Source organism: Parasteatoda tepidariorum, chromosome 7 (genome assembly GCF_982258835.1).
Source record: "Parasteatoda tepidariorum strain Cologne lab strain chromosome 7, Ptep-v5.0, whole genome shotgun sequence".
Taxonomy (NCBI): Eukaryota; Metazoa; Arthropoda; class Arachnida; order Araneae; family Theridiidae; genus Parasteatoda; species Parasteatoda tepidariorum.
The window spans coordinates 3,079,787-3,101,787 of record NC_141761.1 but is presented as its reverse complement, the minus strand read 5'-3'; the positions used below and the strand labels follow the sequence as shown (position 1 = coordinate 3,101,787).

At 28.4% G+C, this 22,001-nt stretch overlaps 1 protein-coding gene across 3 annotated transcripts in view; it reads left to right on the top strand.

The window, feature by feature from the left end:
* The first annotated feature begins 7,476 nt into the window (after positions 1-7,476).
* LOC147806721 (serine/threonine-protein kinase mig-15-like) overlaps positions 7,477-22,001 on the top strand; it is a 33,029-nt gene continuing 18,504 nt past the window's right edge. Inside the window, exons 1-4 of one of the 3 annotated variants that reach the window (XM_087167077.1) lie at positions 7,477-7,631; positions 8,915-9,021; positions 10,910-11,160; positions 21,756-21,834. In XM_087167077.1, coding sequence (XP_087023203.1) covers positions 10,999-11,160; positions 21,756-21,834 — 241 coding nt within the window. In that variant the 5' untranslated portion in view covers positions 7,477-7,631; positions 8,915-9,021; positions 10,910-10,998. Of the gene's footprint in view, positions 7,632-7,662; positions 8,373-8,914; positions 9,022-10,909; positions 11,161-21,755; positions 21,835-22,001 lie in introns of those variants that run through there. The other 2 variants (XM_087167075.1, XM_087167076.1) reach the window with 2 other exon arrangements.

Below are 22,001 nucleotides of genomic sequence, written 5' to 3'. Positions count from 1 at the left end.
TTTTAGATAAATAATAAGCAGCCATTGTGTAAGCATCTAATAACTTGTTTCTAACAATTAAAGTTTTTGAGTAAAAGCTGAACACACTTAAAAACAATATTGAGTCTTCCCGATGAAATCATGAATCATATGAAAAGCTATGAAAGTAAAATTGGTTATTTAAATTCAATAAATAAAAAAAACTATAGAATATAAACTATTGATTTCATTTTATTTCTGGAGTATTTTTTTAATGGAGACAGTTGTGTAGATGTTTTAATGCTAGATATTTTGTTATCTGAGCAATTTTAAAATATTGCTTATTTTTGCTATTTCAAATTTGTATCAAAACAGTGAAAAACTCGCTGCGTATTTTTAAATTCCAGTTTTTATCCTATTATCTCATTTGATTTGTGATCTAAAAATCTTCTTTCTAAATAATAAGGAAAAGAGGAAGAAAAATTCTTTCGAAAATGTCATTTAAAGCATTTCAAAAAGTTGAAGTATTTTAAAAAGTTATATATATTAAAAAGAGGATCTGGAATTACAAACATCTCGATAAATTACGACTGCTTTTTTTACGATATTTCTTCAATGATTCATTTATTGTACAATTTCACAACTGTCTTCCCCTTTAGTAATAAATTTCTTGAAACTGGTAACTTAGTGTAATATTATATTATTCCATTGTAAAAGGTAAAGCTAGGAGAGGAAGAATATTAATACTATTCCAGTAGTTTTACAACAGAACTCTTTCATTTAATGAGCAAATTGATTGTTCAGATATAAAGCTATTTTAATTTATTTTACTAAAATCTCTGACAGATCTACGAACTACTTTTAAATGAAACTATTTCTGAGAAGCTTCGCCAACAAACCTACGCTTTTTTTTTTTCTCTCTAAAAGCGATTAGTGTTTAAACAAAAAGACTACATAATCACAAAATAGGAGATAGTCGTCTGTTACTTAGAAGACTATTTAATTTTAAGAGTTAACTTTTTCTGCTTTTTTGACTTTTTGTTGGAAAAATTTTTTTACTCAAATCTTACACTTCTATAATGTTTTAATTGCAATCAAAATTAAATCCTTTTCCAGTTTTATGCTGCCGAAATCCTTTTATAGCTTGCTCATAGCTTTACCTTACTCTTGAATTTAATTAGTTTTATACCTAAAGTTCATGACAAACTGGATCATAAATAATTGTTATTCATTTAAATTTAAGTTTTGAATCCTGGGCTATTTTTAATTTCTTTTTATTTAGAAAATAAACTTTTTTTGTTCAGCTGTTTTTGTACACGATTGTATGATAAATTCTTACTGCTGATTGCACATGCTGGTGATTGTATGAACTGGTGATTGTATACAAGTGATATACTCAGAAGTGTCAAACATTTCGAGTTTTCCATGATTATTATTGTTTTATATTGAAAATTAAGTAACAAAAATTGCAGTTTTTGACAATTTCGTAACAATCTCTTTCTGTATGACAGCACATAATGTTTTGCTAACTTACTATTATTTTTAATTAAATAATACTTTAATGATTTATAAAACCTTCAAAAGGATGATTTCATTCACTGATGTTGTAAATTGTTTCGTAATTTGGTATCTTTACATAAGTGTTACTTATTTTATTCAATAGTAAATTAATGCATAATTTAATTTATTTTATATATTTATATCGAATTAAAGAATAAATACACTTTAAATGTGAGTAAATTTAAATTTCATAAAGGCTGACATATATATATTTCTGTTACGGTTTTTCTGATAAATGATAGCGAGATTGGAAAGTTCATAAGTCTGTATACTGATGGTAACTGATTTTATAATGGAATTTAGATTATAAACTGTATTTTTGACTTGTAAATAACAAAAAAACTTTAATTTTCACTTTAGGATAGAGTAGACTCCCAATTGAAAATTATTCTTAGTTGATTTTGACTCATTTTAAATAAATATTAAATAAATATAAAATTAATGATTTAAAATAGTTTAATTAATATATCCGTAAATACACCCATAGAATTCTTTATATATAAATAATTTATTGCACAAATAAATTTCTTGATAAAACTTTAAAAAACAATGCATTTAAAAAAAAAATTGTACAAATTGAAAATTTTAATTACAGAAACATTTATTAAGATATTTTAAGAGAAATGCTGACAACCTATTATGATTTTGTTCAAATGCTTCAATTTTTATATTCAGTTCATAGTTAAAGATAATTATTTTGGATTGCCTGCTGTAACCTGAATTTGTATGTTTTTCTAATATGTTTTTATACTTTAAAATTTGAAAATATCGAATTATTTTAATTTGTGTCAAAAGTTTTGTCATTGTCCATTTAATAAAATGATAATGTTTGATTAAAAAATGATTCCTTCTTGTTTGTTATATAGTGCGGTGTCTTTATTTTCGAAGCTCAGTGGATTCATACTCAGAAACTATAGTAGACACTAGCCCGATTCAGAAATTAATGTAATGCCTAATTTAAATAACGACGTAAAATAACAATTGAGGAAACTTTAAGAAAATAACCGGAATATGCGTTACACGCAAAGGGAAACCGCTAAGACGATGTGCTCTATGACTTTCAACTTTTGCTGGATGAAATACTCAATTAGACTCAATTTTTGAAATAAGGTAAAAAAAAATACTTTTTTAATGGCTACACGAATAATTAAAAGTAGAAGAATAACAAAAAGAGTCAAATAATGGGACAACCTAGAACTTTATGAAACCAATTATGAGTTATCTACGTTAACCAAAGTCTTTTTAAACAATGGACTGTTCCGTCATATCAGTTTTAGAATGTTTGTAAAAAATGATAAGAATAAAAGATACAATCAATGTGAAAAATCTTTTGTGCCGAATCATTATCGAGAATTAAAGCAAAGGTGCCTTGAAATCAATAAAAAGCAATCGGGATGCAGCTGAAATACAATTACTCACACTGGGCATCGTTTTCCTCATTTTGTATGTAAGTTCTAATAAATATATCCGGAACGCGTGCGATTTCCCAAAAAATAAATTTTAGAAATTTCATTTTAAATCAATGTAAAAGCAAAGTATTTTCTTGATATAGCATTGTGAAAGATATTAAGGACAAACTAATATCTCATTTATAAATACATCAGCGTTACAATTGATAATAAATAAGTTGTTTTATGTAATACTAATTCTCACAGAACAGAATTACATCCCTAGTGACGATTTCCCCCCTGCTCCATGAAACCCAACTGCAGTTGGGTTAAATACTGGCTTAACTTGTGATCCTACGAAAACATGCAATATTGGTCCAAGAATGGCCTATATAGAACCTATATTGTCTGTTGTTGCCTTTAATTCAAGGGGTGTGATTGTTCTTGTTTTCCATTTGACCCATTTATGGCCAAGAATTCGACTTCTGCAACACCCATACGTCACACCCATTTATAAGGTGGAACCATTCTTCCATCCATCCAATCATTCATCGACTGATCGTAATTTTGACCTGAATCAGAGAACGATCAATCCCCAATTCAGTATCACCAGAGATATAATTTGTTATGGTAGAATGAAGGATTTTGTAAAACGAAAGATTTAATGTGCACCAGTTACCATTTATTACACAGGGAGTCTTCGGCCGGTAGGATTCGAATTCCCGTTCCCACGAACGGAAGTCCAGCGCTCTGCTCGGCTTGATGCCTATATTAGCTAAATAATGCATGCAAAATATTAGGTGAATCTGACAATTCTATGTAGGCCGATATTCGTGAGAAAAAAAATCGAGTCAATCGGAGCCAAGATAATGTTGGTCTAATAATTTCCAAGTTATTTTGCTACTAGGGATGGTCCAGTTAAAGTGTACCATTTTTATTTTGATAAGGAGTATTTTAGCACTGGTAGATAATTTTTAAAAATCTGCTACATGAACATTTAAAATATGCTTATGTAAGAATAAGACAATAATTACAATTACAGTAATCTCCCTAAAAATAAAAAAGGGTAGTGTGACAAAAAAAGAGCACCTTCAAAGGGCATTAATCTTGCAAATTATCATTTCAATCATATTTAGCTAGCAATAACAATTATATTTATCTAATTGTATTTAGATCGGTTGTACTTAGTTAGACTAGAGCCTCTCAAAACAGAATCAAATATGAGAAATAATATTTTATGCATTTTAACTTCTAGTCTGAAAATAATTTGCAGTAAGTTATTGTATTCTGAAGCTACTTCAATCTCTTTTCTTATAATATAAGATTCCTGGCCAAACTATTGGACGCACTCTAAGATTCTATGTAAAATATTAATCATCAGATGATACTAAACAATTTTATTGTTTTTACGGGACTAAAACCCGTTTGCACTTGTTTACGTCAGTGTATCCATTGGTTAAATTAGGCGATATATAGCTCAAATTGAACGATTGGATAAATTAGACGATATATTAGATAAATATAGAATATTTATTACATCAGGTATTATATAAGCATATTATAATAATTATACGAAATTATGTAGTATAAGTACTATAATAAATATAAGTATAAGTATATTATAATAAATATACGCACTGTAATTTTTTAATAATTACATATTTTCCACGAGTTTATAGGCAATATTTTTGTATTTAAACATTCATGTAATGGATTTTTATTCAGGAGATTTTCTATGAACTTCCTATTTATATATATTTTTTAACGTATTACAACATTAACCAATTGATACACGAACATAAACAAATGCAAATCGGCTTTAGTCACATAAAAACAATAAAGCTGTATAGTATCACTTGATAATTAAGATTTTACATAGAACCTTATAGTGAGTTTAATAATTTGTGAGACAAATCACATAAAAGTATCAATGTGACTTTAGTAACACAACGATGTGAAAGGGATCCCATGTGACTTTAAAGGTAACAAATTTGCGACAACGTTTCTCATTGACTTTAGTCCTAGTTATGTATGGTTGTGACTGCAAAGTATCAGTAATTAAATAGCCACTGAGGTCTCTTATGAGATGTCGCAAAATAAAGTAACACCAAAGTCACATTAAGACCTATTAGGAGTAGTATAAAGCGGTTATTTAGTGTGACTTTGACTACTGTAACAGTTTTTGACTTTATTGTGACGTCACTCTGACAGTCTGTGCTATCTGGGCGCACTCACATAAGCATATATATATATATATATATATATATATATATATATATATATATATATATATATATATATATATATATATATATATATATATATATATATATATATATATATATATATATATATATATATATATATATATATAATATTTTAGTATCATAATTTGGAATTAAAATGCGGCTTGGACGAACAAGAATAGTTATGTTTAAAATTACCAGTGACGGGATATACTTTATTCCTTCAATAACTTACGTAAGCCAGCATTTATCACTCTTTACTTCTGTACTTAAACAATAAGGGCAGAGAGCTTTAAGAATTTTTAATTTCTTCGTGTGGTTTTGCGTAGATCATCTTAAATACCTCATAAAAGTGATGACCCTATGATAGCACACGTTTTAATCAATAACAATGGTTTTCATAAATGAAATATCGTATTTTCGATATTCTGCCCGAACCACATAACGCAGAAATGCGGTGATTGTACACTGTGTCACCACAGTATCCGCATGTCTTACTTTCCCCTACCCCCGTAATTATAATAATATACAGTTATGAGTTATAGATACTCCTTAATTGCGGCTTGAATAAAAATAGTGGACTTGTTGCTAGTCACATTTTTACCATAGCGACGAAGGAAGTAAATGTGACCTTGAATCCCCAATTTTAACTACAAGAGAGGACCCAAAATCGGATATAAAATAAAATTACAAGAGAGGGCTAGGATAGCCTAGTTCGTAGAGCTGACTCCTGTTGTAGTAAATAGTGACTGATGAACGATAAATCTGTCAGATCACAAAGTCCTCCATGTTCCCATAACAAATCAATACCTCTGGGGGTACTGATCCAGGAGCTCTCTTGTCTTCTGGATTGTGATCAAAATTACAAGGATAAAGAATTGAACATTGGTAATCGAAACCCAGAATTAGGTCGGCTGTTCAACGACGATCATAAAATAAAAATGATAGTATTGAGCAGTGGTGGGTCAGGGGATAGAGAGCTCGCCTCCCGATCAGCTAAACCTGGTAGGATACAATGGCTGGTCGATACGAATTCCGCACCCGGCTCTCGCCGACCACAGTGCTGATATCCTCAGTAAAATATCCTCAGTGGTAGACGGATCATGGGTTAAAGTCCCATTGCCGTCAGACTAACCGAGATAGGTTTTTCGTCGTTTTCCTCTCCAATGTTACGCAAATGTGGGATAGCTGCACCAAAGAGTTCTGTACGAAAGCACATTTCTCTCAAAACCTGATCCAGGAAGTTTCCTTGTTTTCTAGATTATGTCCAAAACCCCTAATTTGGATTAACCCTAAATTGGATCGGCTGTTCAAGTGAAGGTTATAAAGGGAATTTACAAGGATTATAGATGAGAGATAATTATGCACTCTTATTAGTAGAATACTTAGAGCAGATAACTAAAAAAGGGGCTTTTAGTATTAGATTAGCAATTTTTATTATCAGATGAATGCTGATAACGTTTCAAAGACGATAATCAAAGGTGATATCTTAGCAACTAATATTTTTCTGGGAATCGGCGAAAATTTTATTTCAGTCAAAATTGTTTACGAGTTGCTTAGGAAAATTGGAGTTATATTCGAACATTTGAACTATCAACTCCACTGCAATTTAGGCATTAAAAGATTTCTGTACAGTGATCTGTAGCCGAATAATTGCCAAGTCTTGGCAACTTCTGGGCAGAGGGCAGCGAGAAACCAAAAGAAATGTCCCAGAAATAAACCTACTCGAAATTTAAATCTTGCAGCCAATTCCGGGAAAACATCTACACGTTTTTAAAAAAAAAAATTTTATTTTTCCTGTTGAAAATCAATTTGGTGCCACTGCGATTGTAGTTGGCGTGTCAGATCACATTACGGTAGTATCCCTTTTAACAGAGAAGGACGCCACTTAATAATATCCAGGGTTTTCGCGTTCACTGTATAATAAAAAATATATACCAGGTTGTTGTAGTAGTTCATTTTACGTCGCACAATGGGCTATTGGCGACTGTCTGGGAAACATCCCTGAGGATGATCCGAAGACATGCCATCACAATTTCGATCCTCTGCAGAGGGGATGGCACCCCCGCTTCGGTAGCCCGATGACCTGCACTCAAAGTCGAACACTTTACGGTGGAACAGTTTAACGACAGGACCAATACCGCACACCCTCGGTCCCTACGCAGACTGATCCAAGTGGTCACCCACCCGCGCACTGACCGCAACCAGTGATGCCTGACTTCGGTTATCTGCTGGGAACCGTGTCTTTACGATCCGTTCATTGCGGGACTTATATATACCAGGAAATAGGAATATTTGGAATAAAATCCGGTAAAAGTGGGATTCGACAAGCTACCTCTTCGCTTAGAATGGAATAAAGCGATTTATTCTTATTTCTGCTTCCTTTCAAGATGTTTACTTAATAGTTTGCTGCGCGGTTTTATCTTACCCCTTATAAAATTTGAATTCCAAGGAAAACTAAAAACGTCATAGAAAACAAGTAAGCTAAAAGCGTAAAAATATTTTCTCACATTCTTTGGAAATTGGTTTTAAACCAATACTTTATCTTTACCATTTAAATTTGCTATTAGTTTGGATTTTTAAATTAAAGAATTCAATTAAAATAGAAATGTATTTTTTTAATAGTATCCCCTACCTATTTCAGGGTGCACAATCTTTTTTTAAATTCACGGCTACTTGTATTTCTGGTTAACTAATGAAAGTTCGCATGTTCGAGTATTTAGGCATGTTGATGACATTTATTGTAATTTTTATATAAATAATATTGTTTTTGGCACTAAATTCTTCACATGAGTTGACTTAGTTACATATTTGCATATTATTTGGCTGCCTCTTTTGCTTGATCTATTGAATGTGCCTTGTGAATGAATAAATTTAACTGAATTGTAATTGCCCTGTTAATGTTAATTTGTGTGGAAGTTCTGCTGTTTGTTCTGTTGAATGTGCCTTTTGAATGAATCGTAACTGGTGTGAAAGCCCTTGTGCCTGTTCTGCTCGATGTTCCTTGTAGATGAATTGTTGAAGTTGAATTATTATTACACCAATGAATTTATTTGCTTGTTTATGCAATTATGTAAACACGTCAATTAAATCCAACGAAATTAGTTATAAGCGTTTTCAATTTATTATTAAATTTGATATATTATTTCGAGTAGCCGTTTTAATTTAAATCGTCATACTAACTGTTTGATTACTTTTAAGGAGGAGTCTGTAGTAAAAGGTATGTGTACAAAAATTGTATATTGATATCATCAGATCGAAAAACTTATGGATTTGTGTTTTTTTTAGGTGGATTCTGCACTTGTTATTTTTGAGCTAGTTTTAGTTTCAAATTTATTATAAATGTCCATCCAAATTTATTATAAATGTCTCATGGACCCTTAAGGGGTCCATGAACCACAGGTTAAGAAACCCTGTTCTAGACCTCAAAACTACTCTAGTTTATTTTCCGTCTGGGGTCCTCATGATAGCAACAGTTCTTTTGTCTCCAGTCATTATTTCTAAAATAATAAATACAAGTAGTATTCAAATTCATTATTCATTTAAAGACGACTGCTAACTAAAAGCAGTGCAGCAAATTTGTAATACCAGTTTCTTCTAAATGATTATAAAATCTCTAAAATTTACTTTTTCTAGAATGTTATATAAATGACTTGAGAATTGGTATGAAATTTACACTTTTATAAAATCCTCGGATTGTTATTTTCATGTTGGTAACTGTGCCTATTTATGCACTTAATTTAAAATGTTTTTTCTTTCCAGATGACAAAAATATTGAACATCTTTTTGGAGGCTGAGATTACAAATATAAAAAAATTGATGGTGGTATCACTGGTAGTCAAAAACAAATCAGATTAGCTGATTTGATGGTTAGTTATTATTTAAACTACCTTTCTATTTTTAAAATTTTCTATCTTTGCATTGCATTTAAAAAAAAATAAATTTTCTTCACTTCCAAAATTACTTTGCTATTACACATTGCTAACCTTTTTACATTTCTTTTTTAGTGCAATAATGTATCATTTTATTTAACATTAATTTTATGCATTGTTTATCATTTTAATGCAGTATTGTTATATGTACTAAGTATTTATAGTTATTTAAAGTATTTATTCAGAAAATGATATATAAGTTTCAAGTTTATTTGTGAAAATTAAAAATAATATTATCCTCAAAACTATAAGTAAGACAAATCTTGTTTAATAGAGTAGCACTTAAATAGAGTAGCAGATAGCTCTTAGGGAACAGTTTTAGTAGTCATTTTTGTTACTGCCAGTTGTTTTAAGGATGTCAAATTTTTGTGGCATGGTTTGTTACTCTAATTCATGTATTAACAATTTAAAAAAAATTACATAATATTACTTGTATTCCTAGCTGAAAAAATGCTATTTGTTTGGAATAAAGAGTGTTCCAAAAGTCACCCAATGTTTGAGCTTTATGTCATTTGATTAATAAAATGCGGATATTGAAATTAAAATGCCAGTGTTGTGGGAAGTTCTGGGTTTAGACTGTTAAAATTTCACACGCGCTATCACACATGCAATTCTAGGTTGTTTTTTTGTTGGTTTAAATCACAATTTTTGGTTTAAAACTTGTGTTTTCAATCAAAGTTATTTCCTGCTTGAATTATGGAACACACTGTAGTAAAACAGTATTACTCTTGTAATAGCAATAAAATCTGCATAAACGTGTAACTCGATAACAAAGCATTTAAAAAACTCTTAGAACTGTGAATGATTAGTTTTCTTACCTGTTCAAGGGGAACTGAATTTTTTGTTCACATTTAAAGTACATTTTTATCCAAGGGCAATGAAATTCAAGTACACCTTAAAAGATGTTTCATGTTAAAAATACTTTAAAGTATTATGTGCGTATTCAATTGTGCAGAGAATAAAAAATTAGTTCATGTTAAACAGGGTGCGTAGCATTTTTAAAAAGTGCTTAAAGTTGCTTAGTTTTTTGTTTGCGTTTTTTAAACGCCCTTAAAGGTGGTTTTTTTTTTACTTCGGGTTTGTAAAAAGTGCTTAATTTTCTATATTTTAAAATTAGATTTTTCTTTTCTTTGCCTTGTCGATTCTTGTTCTAAATTACAAAAAAAGACACGATTTTTAAATTTTTTAAATTGAATTTTTTAAATTAATTTTGATTCTTTTGAATTTTATTATGTTTATAAAGTAAGAACTTTAAACAATAGAAAAACATATTTTTATTACTGCAAAGATCCTAATTAGAGTGCTTAAAAAGTATATAAAAGGTACTTATTTTTTGTTGAAAAATCTGGCTAAACACCCTGTTAAAAAAATTATGTTAAGCATGTTCATGTTAACCAGGTACCACTGTGTATTTATAAGTGTGTTTTTTCTTTAAAAAAAACAGCTTGCAGTGTTTATATTTAGATTATTCATTTTAATGACTCAAACAGTGATGAATTCTTGTAAAGTATCTACTTTTGACAAAAGTATGATTTCTTTGTTTAGTGATGTTAATATTTAAAATTTCATTTTGAATTTTATATTTACATCAATTCTAATATGTATAACCTTAAACGTAAATCCATTTCAAAGCATAACAAATATTATTTATAAACCTGTTTGTAGGTTTTTCATTAGACTACTTATCACAGCATTGTAATGATGATTAATTCTAATTAAGAGTTCTTACCAGAATTTGATTTCTTTATTTTATAATTTTAAGAACTTTATGAGTAATATATCACTACTATACCAAAGAGTGACTGTTTTTATAATTTTTTCCCAGTCGAATTTGAAAGAATAAAGCTCCTTTTGATCGCCTTGAAAGAAAGCATAGAAATTTATTAATGGGCACCAATACCGTATCACAAATTCATGGCCTTCAAGTCTTTTGCAGACTTAGCTCACTGGCCTGCTCTAATAGATATGATGATTGAAGAGGGTGTTTGGCTCAAAGTAGTGTACTGTTCTACTGAAGGTTTTCATGCTCTAGATTTGGATTCTGGTGCAGTCTACAATATTTATATACCCGCTCATGTGAGTAAATTATTTTGATATCCTTCTGAGTTTTAATGAATTTTTTTGTAACTGATGTTTGAGTTTTCTGTGGATCTCTAAACTATGATCTGGTGATAGATCTTCATATCTGACTCGCTACCGTTTAATATGATTCTATGGTATTTATTTGAATTGAAGCTGTACTCCAAGAACACAGATTTGTGAAAAATAAAAAGTAGCGTAAAAAGGTTTATTGATAACAAATATTTCTGAAATTAATAATAGGAAGTAATAATAAGTGAATGATTGATTAAATTAATTGTTCACTTCTTAAATTTTCACAATAAAAAGCTTTTAAATAGATTAAATACACACATGAAACTATAATTGTTCTAACTGTATCATGCTCCGAAAATGATTGGTCACTCCCACTGTTGCAACTGACTTTGGAATTGGTGCTGGTGTTGCTGTTTTCCTACAAAGAGTTGTCTATTATGAAATCCTATGCATTTGTTATGCAGGCAATCATGTTCAGGGTGGATTGAACACTAAAGATATACCTATGGAACGTGACTAGTGCAGTGACCAGAATGGATCGTGACATTTTTCCATTTGAAAGGGGTAACTAAATTTCTCCCATTCAACAAATTTTTACACCTTCGACTCTAAGCTGCATTCGATTTTCAGTATGATTGAAAAGGAAAGGGTGGCTTATATTGCTATAAATATGGTATTTTAAAAATTGCAACTTTAGTAAACTTAAGAAAATAATAATCCAAAGAAACACAATGACTAATATGTTGGTTAAATAAAAAGAAGTTTTTTTTTCTGAGTTAATAACATATAATAGATTTAAAAGTAACAAAAGTTTTCTCTTTGCTTTATTTAGGACTTGTTTTATTGATGTTAAATTTAGTTCTCAAGCATGTAGTTATCAAGACATCATTGAATTGTGTGTTGTTTGTCTTTGCTTTCTTAGTAGTTTACCTTATTCTTTTTCTGATGTAACTAGAGTAAAAGTATAGTTAAGTGAGTAAAGTTTGTACTCTTTTTGTTAGAGTACTAGACTACATGCTATTTTTACTAGACTTATAGTTTTAATATAATATTTAGCCACAGGAATCTGTTTCTGTGTTCTTGAAGATCACTTTAGTTCATATCTTGACATTTTGTGGCTGATTGTCATGATGTACATAATAATGTGGAAGATATTTATTATAAATTATACGAAATTAGTCTTAAAAACTTACAATAAGTGGCATACTGCAACGCAAATATCCCTCACTCCATGGTTTGTTTGAAAATTTGTGCATAGTTTAAAATTACAGAGTTATAAGAGATAAGCTGACACACATGCTCTACAACTTTAATGCTTAGCAAAATATCAGTACCAGACTTTCAAATGAGTTTGAAAACTTTATTGCCTGTAATATAATAACAAATTTTCAAAGTGAAGACCTTTGCATTTAATGCAGAGTTGTATGCAGGTCACTGAATTTTATATGTATGCATGGCACAGTTGACCTAATATTTTGTCCCATTCCTTATGCAAGGATCTTTTTAGACATGCCAAAATTTTGAGGTGTCACACAAATTCTTATCACCAAGATAAATCATAGGAAAAATTCATTGGAGTTAATTTCGTGGGATTTGATGACAATTTTCAATCTGTAAGAGATTCAAGGAAATGTAAATTTTATGCATAAAGTTTTGTATTTTATTTTTGCTGATAGTTTGCACTTCAATAACTAAATTTTTATTTTGCATAAAATTAAATTTTTTTAAATCTTTTATTTAGTTTACTTCAAAGCTCTTTTCTTTAAATTAAATGATAGTTTTACATTTTAAAGGCCTTATAATCACTGTTAAACATTTTCTGCATCTATTTCGACTTCATTAGGCACCTTGATGATTTCTTAATTGAAGAATAATATTTTCGTTGATCTTTTTCTTGCGCTCCTTTTGGATAGTTTCGCAATTGGGTATGTTTTAAATATGAATACATTATTTAGCTTTTAGTAGGCTTCATGCGCTCTAATCCTAATTTTTGATACAGATAAAAATATCATTGCTGCTTGCTTTTAATATATTTCTTCTCACGTTCATGAACTGGCCACCGCATTCTCCACATTTGACATGCTTGTATTTCTTCATGTGGGGTCAAATATAAAACAAGTAACCTGTACAATCAATAGTCTTGAAGCATCTAAAGATCTGGTTGCCACTGAAAATGTGCTGACTGTTTTTGCTCATGTACACCAATTCATGCGCCACTTCTTTGAATCTTGTTGATACTCGCTCTATCAAGTAATTCTATAATTTGATTCTAAACTGGTTGCAAGCTATTAGGAACTGTTAATAAATCTGTTAATATTAGGAACTGTTAATAAATCTTTTATCTAACTTGTTTTTCAATTACTTAGGAGTAATACTGCATTACATGCTAGCACTTTTAACACTGCATTTGAGCATATATTGTACATTCCTATACAAAATCAGTTTATTTAGGTCACCTTTAGCTGCCTTCACATTTTTGACTTCATAGTTTTGAACCACCCTGTAATCTTATGACTTCCCCTAAATAAACTGATAATTTTCTGATCAAATACTAGTTTTCTTACCAAAAAGTTATTCTTGATAGAGAACTTTGTGAATTAGCTAAAAATAAGCTTTAGTTCTTATATTTAAAGAGCTGACTCAGTTATTCAATAATTTAAGCAACTTGGGGTGTAAATATGTATCCTTTGACTAAAAAGTAATGAAATGATGGTTTTGAAGCAGAATAAGAATGGAAACTTCATTAAGTGTTGCAATTTATTTTGCCACATTTTTCTACTACGACCCTAATCTATACAATTGTGAAGCTATTTGTTGTAAAACTCTTTAAGTATAAACCTCTAATATAGATAGTTCAGCTTTAACCTTTTTCTGGGGGAAGGGGTGGCTGTGGGATGTGTTTTATTGTTTCATGCAACACTTTCTCATAAGGGTAGAAAATGTTTTCTACATTTCCCACCTACTTTCAAATATCAATTATAAGTTTGGGTATACATCTACTGTTTTTTTTCCTGCTTTTTCTGTAGTTAATTTAAATTTTGTAAATTTTTTTGTTTAAAAAAATATTTTAAAGTTATTTTTCAAAGATAATTTCTTTATTGCTATTTTAATTTAACGAATAGCAATTTTGATTATACATAAAAATATCAAGTCATCATAACCGTCAAAGTAAATTATCTCAAATTGAAATAAATATCGAAGTAAAATATTTCAAATAAACTCAAATAAATAATATTTTTTGGGTTTCTATTCTATTTTTGGTATAAATATGGTGCTAATTGGATTTTTAAAATTTTGATTATAATTGTTGCAGACAAGAAGTAATTATTTTTCTATGAATTTTAATAAAGATATTTATTTTGTAGGAAAAATTCATGTATATATTTACAGTTTTTAGCTATAACTTCATTCATGATTTTGGCTATATAAGGATCTCAAAGATTGCAGATTTTGAAATTGTAATTTATAATACTGTATTTTTTATGCTTTTTTTGTAATGAAATCATAAATAGTATTTTTTTCTTTTGTGACAATTTTCATGTTCCTCCCCTCTCATTATGCTAGATACAGTTTAATTTTAAGTTAGTTTTTATAAAGTCTAATAATATCTCGTTGGTTAATCTTCATAAGATCGAACTGAATTTTTGAGAACGTTAAAATTTCATAAATCTATTACCTGAATTTAAAAAAATATATAATTTCTATTATAGTTTCTACATAGTTTCAGTAAGATGCATTCTTTTATGAAATTTGGTACAAAAGGAAAATGACATGATGTTTTGAATATGAATATTTTATATGAATTATTTGCAACTGAAGCACAATAATTGAAATATTTGTGTATTACTTGTTGGGGAACTATTTTAAAAGAAAATTCTTTGGAAACCAAAGCACATATTTGATTCGAACTAAGAGATTAGAGGAATAAAGTTCTGAGTGATATGTTGTTATAAATAAATTTAGAAACTGGCTAAAGCATTTTTTTTAGAGTTAGTGATTTAAATTACAATATATGCTATTTAGAAAATTAAATTAAATTAAAAATGTTGTATTAATTTTTGTCAATGATTAACCAAGTTATTGTAATAATAGTTTTTTTTATGTATTACACAATTTATTTGATTAAATAATTTTCAATAGTAATGATCATTCTTACTGAGAAGAACAGATCAATTAAATTAGCCAGGAATTATAGTAGAATTATCTTCATTTCCCCCTCTTGTTTTTATTGTTATTATCATTAATAGTGAAAACATAAAACCGGCAAATAAAGTGGTAAAAACTATTTATCATTGATTGAAGTGACGTATTTTCATAAATTGAAAAGATTTAACAATTCTAAAGATAAAAAATACATTCAAATAGTTATATTCGTAGTTAAATTACATCTCTTTTAGTGCATCAGAAATGATTTAAATTTCTTCTATTTTTACTTAGACTTATTGTAGAACAGTGACAAATTGTTTAAAGTTTGTTTTAATATAAATATGTTAAAAAATAGCTTGTAAAAGTTTTTTGATAGAAATTAAATGTGAAATGCTTAATAAACCTACTAAAATTACAAATATTAATTGTAATGTATTAAATAGTTATTATTATTATAGGTACTGATAATTATAGCTATTAAAACTTTTGTATGTTATTGTAAACTAAGACTTGATTCTTTAAATTTTGCTTTTGCAAAAATTGTTGTGAATGAGGGATTGATATAATAGCAAAAAAGAAAAAGCTGATTCTATTATTTTTTCCATTCATTAATTTTTTAAACATAAATGTACCTATAGACATTGAAATATTATTTATTGAGATTCTGCATTAATAATGTTCAAAACAAAAAGATTGACAAAGTGTTACATGGTGCTAATGAATGCTTGAAGGTGCATAAGTTATAATAACATAGGACAGGCTGATAATTTATTATAGAAAACAGTATGTGAAATGCTATTTGTTCAATTTTTATGCTGAATCTAATAAAACCACTGAAAAAAGTTTTCTGCACTTTTAAAGTTATACAAAAGCACAAGAGTCCGTCTCTGGTGGTCCTTGTACTATCCCTAAATATGATAGTCAAAAAAGTAGTAAACGGTGTTTAAGAAAAACAGTGGGAGTATTCTTTCATTCCCGTCACCATTTTTTTACGAACAGAGGCTACCTCTTACAATTTCCTCCCCCAGTGCCAGAAAGATACACCAACAGACCTAGATGTCTTGTCAATCCCTCTCTCTTCTTCCTCTCTTCCATATCCCCAAAGTTAGCAGGGCTAAACAATGTCCATGAAATTCATGACCCGGAGGAAGTCGACCACCAAAAGTGGTTTATTCAGAATGTCCCCTTAGTCCAGACAAACTAAGCGGTAGGATATCCAGCTAAGGATATCCAGCTAGGATCCTAAAGCGGTAGGATATCCAGCTCGCGCTTAAAAAACGGAAGCAGCTCTTTTTCACCCTCCCAAACAACTTTGTACCTAGCTACAGAACTCCGCCTAACGGCCAGAGTAAAAGTTCTGTCAGAAGCAAGTTCTGGGTGGGGGGGGGGGGAGAAGAGTCTCCGTCTCTCTCCTCATCACGAGATGATAAATAATTTTAAGTACTGTAAAAACGTTTAAAGAAATAGTCCGTTTCATTTAAATAATAGATAATCTGTTGTTTTTCTTTTTTGACGTAATTGATTCTATTGATTTTTCAGTGATTTCAAAAAATTTACGTAAGATAAAGCAGGCTAATATATTTTTTAAGATACATTTTTTGATGATTATTTTATTGAAATTTTTCGAAACGAACCTATAAAATTATCTGCCAATTTCATTTTTATTATTTCAGACAAGTCAAAATTATTATTAAATATTGCTTGGTTCTTATTTTTGAGACTTTGTTTTATAGTGATGTTGTAGTATTTTCTCAGGGCTAAACATACATAATGCAAAAACAAACATTTATTAATTTAGTTTTTTGGTAAAAGAGAAGTTATCTTTCAGACATTATTGCCTTTTTTTACATTTTTCTAAAATAAATTCACAAAGTTAAATGCTATTTTAGTAGTTCAAAAATTAATCAAACGTAAAATAAAAATTTTCAAATTCAATTGGATAGCTATTGATTTCAATTAATTGAATGTTAAACTTTGAAAGAACTGTATTAAAACTGTTTTTCTCTTAATACTTTTTAAATAAAAATTATGCTTTTATTGTCCTTTTTGATGCAATTTTTTAGTAAACTCTGCCTCTGTTCAAATAGTTAAATTTAGAAACTTTAACAACTGTTAATAAACTACATTGTCAAAAAAATAATAATAAATTTCTGTATAAAAAAAGGCAAGCATAAAAAGTTTAGGAAAACATGACTGAAACAAATAAATACTTTTAACATTAAAAAAAAAAAAAAAGAAAAAAGAAATATCAATCTTTAAATTTGGACTAATATGCTGGATAACTACAAATTAATAGAAAAAAAATGTCATACCATGGCAATTATCATCGGAAGAACACTCTTGCTTCTGCTTCATTAACTCTTGGCCAAATATGACTGACCCCAAAGAGCTGCATAGTTTTACTAACATCAGCTTCAATGGAGTCAATTATTTAGCAATGCATTTTTTGACGACTTAAAGGATGATACTTCACACACTATTCATAAGGAAAAAACGCTCTAGGATCCAAAACGTTTAAAGTAATTTCAAATAAACTTAATTATGTATTTTAAACTAAGTCAAAGAGCAAGCTTTGGGTTATATAATTATACCTCACAGTTATATAAGTACAATTTACAAATTCTAGCCCAAGAAAGAATTAATTAATTCACCACACTATAATTTCTTCATCTTTAGAGATCACTAGCTATAAAAATAATTAATACTTCAAACATGAAATCTATGAATGGCAAAAAATAGAAAATATTAAAGTTCCAGGGCAATGTCAGAAAAATCTAAAGAAGCAAAGAAAACTGCAGGTTAATATATCCTATTACAATTTATTCTTCACCTTTAGGAAGCACTGGCTATAAAAATAAACAATTATATTTATTTAATTTAAGAAATATAAGTTAATCACTAAAATATATCTTTAGAGAATTAATTAATAAGTCAAACATGACATGTAAGAAAATAAGAAAAAAAAAAAGATCCTGATAAAAGCCGAAAAAGAAATCACCTGTAAAGACCCCCAGGTGCAAACGAAAATTGATTAATACTTGAAACATAAAATTCATAAAAGGCAAAAAATAATAATAATAAATAAATTACTTATGCCAGAAAAAAATTTATACACCCTATTACAATCTCAACTTTATCTTAAGAGTAGATATAAATTAAAACCAGTAAATATGTTAAACAAGAAATTTATGAAGTTCAAAATAATCATGAAATGTAAAATGTCCAGGCAAATGCCAGGAATTTTTTTTAACAGATTACATTACAATTTCTTTTTCATGTTTAGAAACCATTAGCTATAAATTAAGATTAATAAACACCCAAAAAGATGAAATAACACATTGTTTCTATTATCACAGAAGCAGAATACATGAATTGACATGAAACATTCATATTATATCCTAACGATTGACATATCATTACATAGCCCAAAATAAAACTAACATGAAACTTACCCAGCCAGGTAATGAAACTTGATAATGAGCCTCAATTTAATCTTCACCAAAATGCAAAGCACAAACACGATCAGTGAGCTTAAGCATCCTATCGGCACGAGGAATTGCTTTTTGCCACTTTTTTGTTTTAAGAAAATAAATATCCTTAAAAAAACTAATACAAATAAAGTGAGGTATTTATATCTACACAACTCAGAAAATATGTATTATGAAATCTCTTTCGATAGGTCATACAATGGCAAACAAATACTTTGTCATTCAAACAAGTAAAATTATATCTGATATGAGTTAATAATAATATTACTTTGAAGAAAGAATGATAATGTCAAGTAAATATTGCTACACAGATATTTAATTAAATTATATAGAACATCAACTATATCTTTAATTACTAAAAATCTTAATAATCAGTAATAATCTCTGCTATAACAGAAACTCTAAAAGTAATACACAATAGATGAAAAAGATATAGTTCTTATAACAAACATACAATGTAGTATTCTTTAATGAATAACATTATCACATATTATTGAACAATTATTCTTTTAACTTTTATTCACTATATCTGATCTTATTCATTATATCTGATTCATCATCGTAAATTAGAATCTTTAATTCTTAAATAAAACAGAATTAATTAAAATCAATGTCATTTACTTAAATAATACAAAAAAAAACTTGTTTAAAAAAATTATGATCAAATTATTCTAAATAGTGATATCACACTTTAATTTTGTATCAAAACTTATGTGAACACTTTCTTAAAATATTAATCAGAGTCATCTGAATTATTGCATTTAATTATAAAGCAGATAAGAACATAAATTTCAAAATAGAAATTATCAAAAACAATTTGATTTTTGATTAATTTTGATCAAAAATAATCTGATTTGAACTGACTGATTTTTTCTGTTTAAAAAATAAAAACAATCAAACATTCAAAAGGGCGATGAATTCTATCACAATTGAGTTGATTAAATATAGTAACCTCACTCAATAAAATATAAATTATTAAACATTCAGCACAATAAATTCTTTCCAGATGATCTCATGTACCTAACTTTTTGGTGTATAAACAATATACATGAAGTGTGTTGATATTTACAAATATTTTTTAATAAAATAGATGAAATGTTAAGAGATAGTACAATTAGATTCTATAGTACAATTAGAAACTATAACAATAAATTTTACCATAACATAAGGAGAATCCAAAACCTATTACCATAATTAATACTATCACAGTATGTTTGTCTGATTCAGTTCATTTATTATTAAGTGAAAGCCATACAAATTAAAATAAATGAATGTTCCTTACAGTTCAAATTAATGTGTAAAATTATTCTATTTTAAGCAATGTGTTTCATAAATTTCAATCTGTTAACTAGATGTTCTAATAAAAATCTGCAAGCATTTAGAATTCCTTTTTATAATCTCTAATTGTTTGGAAATTACCAATCACTTTAACGATTAAGTAATAAGTTTATTAAAACAATTGATAAACAAATTAAATAGACAAGAAGGAAAGAATGCACTTGTGGATCAAATTGGAAGATTTAAAACAAAATTTATTTACATTGATGTTTAAAAAACAATTCTAGAAGAGAATATCCTTACGATGTTATTGAGAGCATAAAATAAGTAAAAGTTTCATAGCAAAATAGTCAAACAAACGAAATCATAAATAAAAACTTACATTTAGAGCTTTAAACAAGCTGATACTAGGAAGCTGCTAAAAAACAATATTAATATTAGCGATTAAACAATAAATTTATAATTAACACGTGCAGTAATAACATGCACGTGTATTAATAACAAGTGAAAAATTCCAACGTCTACTGATAGAGATGCCATCTAGCGGCAGTTTTGCATCCATTATCCATTAAAGTCTGACGAATCACATTGTGGGGGAAATTTTACATTAAGCTGGGTCTCCATAAGATACTCTAGACTCCAGGGTCCAGACCAAGACAGTCCAGAATATGTTGGGGAGAAGTCTGCATGTTGTGGCATGTCGATCCCTCTTGAAAAGGTTAATAAATAAGTATGATATGATAAGGAGTTAATGTTGTAGTAAACAATGCACAAAAATCATAAGGACGTTTGGAATTGAAGTAGCTCCCTGATTAAGTGTTTTCATGATTTGTATTTCATTGCAATTTTGTTAAATAATCTGAAATGTTTGCTAGTGTGCATGTGTGCATAGAGAATAATAAATGTCAGTTAATATATACTTTTTAAAATTCTGGTTTTAATATACGAAGTTCCTATGTTTAATCCCTGTATTCTTGGGTTATTTAAGGTTATATCAAACTTTGTAAAATATAATTAAAATCTGTTTTATAATAAAAAATTGCATTCATAATTTTTTAAATTTTTTTTTAATTGTCTTTAAAAGACTTAAAATACTAACATTAAACACTAAATTTTAAGGCAATCTGCTGCAGTGGTAACAAAAAACTTTTTTTATCAGGAAATTGAAACTAATTTGGAATACATGTGATTTTTCACTTGAAATATATATTAAAATGAACTAATTTTGGTTTTTTAAATATGTGTGACAATTAAAAAGAATTGTTAGTATCATTGAAACATTTATTGGGCCCTAAATTAGAAAAGCATTTATGCAAGTATTTTTTTTTTTATTATTATTATTATTTAATTTTCTTTATACTTGCTGCATCTTACACATTTGTATTGTATTATTATTTTATTTTATATTATTTATTTATTTTTTGCCAATGGGCCTTTTTTTACACAATATTTTTTCTGCTAGATTATGCAGAATCTTTTTTTTTTTATGTGTATGATTTTTTATAGATATAATTAGTTTTTTTTTTGTAATTTTATGTCAGCATTTCTTTTTTTTAAGTACCCTTTATATATATATATATATATCTGCTCCTTTGTTTAGTTCATTTTAATCATTGTCCAAAACATTTCAAAAGTTTTTAATATTCATGTTTATATTTCTTTTAGTCTCAGGACTCCATTACACCTCACACTATAGTCACTCTTCCTAATTCCAATGGCTTGCAACTCCTTCTTTGTTATGATAGTGAGTATAATTTCAATGCTTAAAATTTATAACTGAACATAAATTGTTTTACATTTGATTCCAGTTATTTACTGCTCATTTTAAGAATTTATCAAATTGAAAAGTATTTTCTAACTATATAAACTGTAATTTATTGTTAGAGATTTAAAATTACTGATTATAGTTTT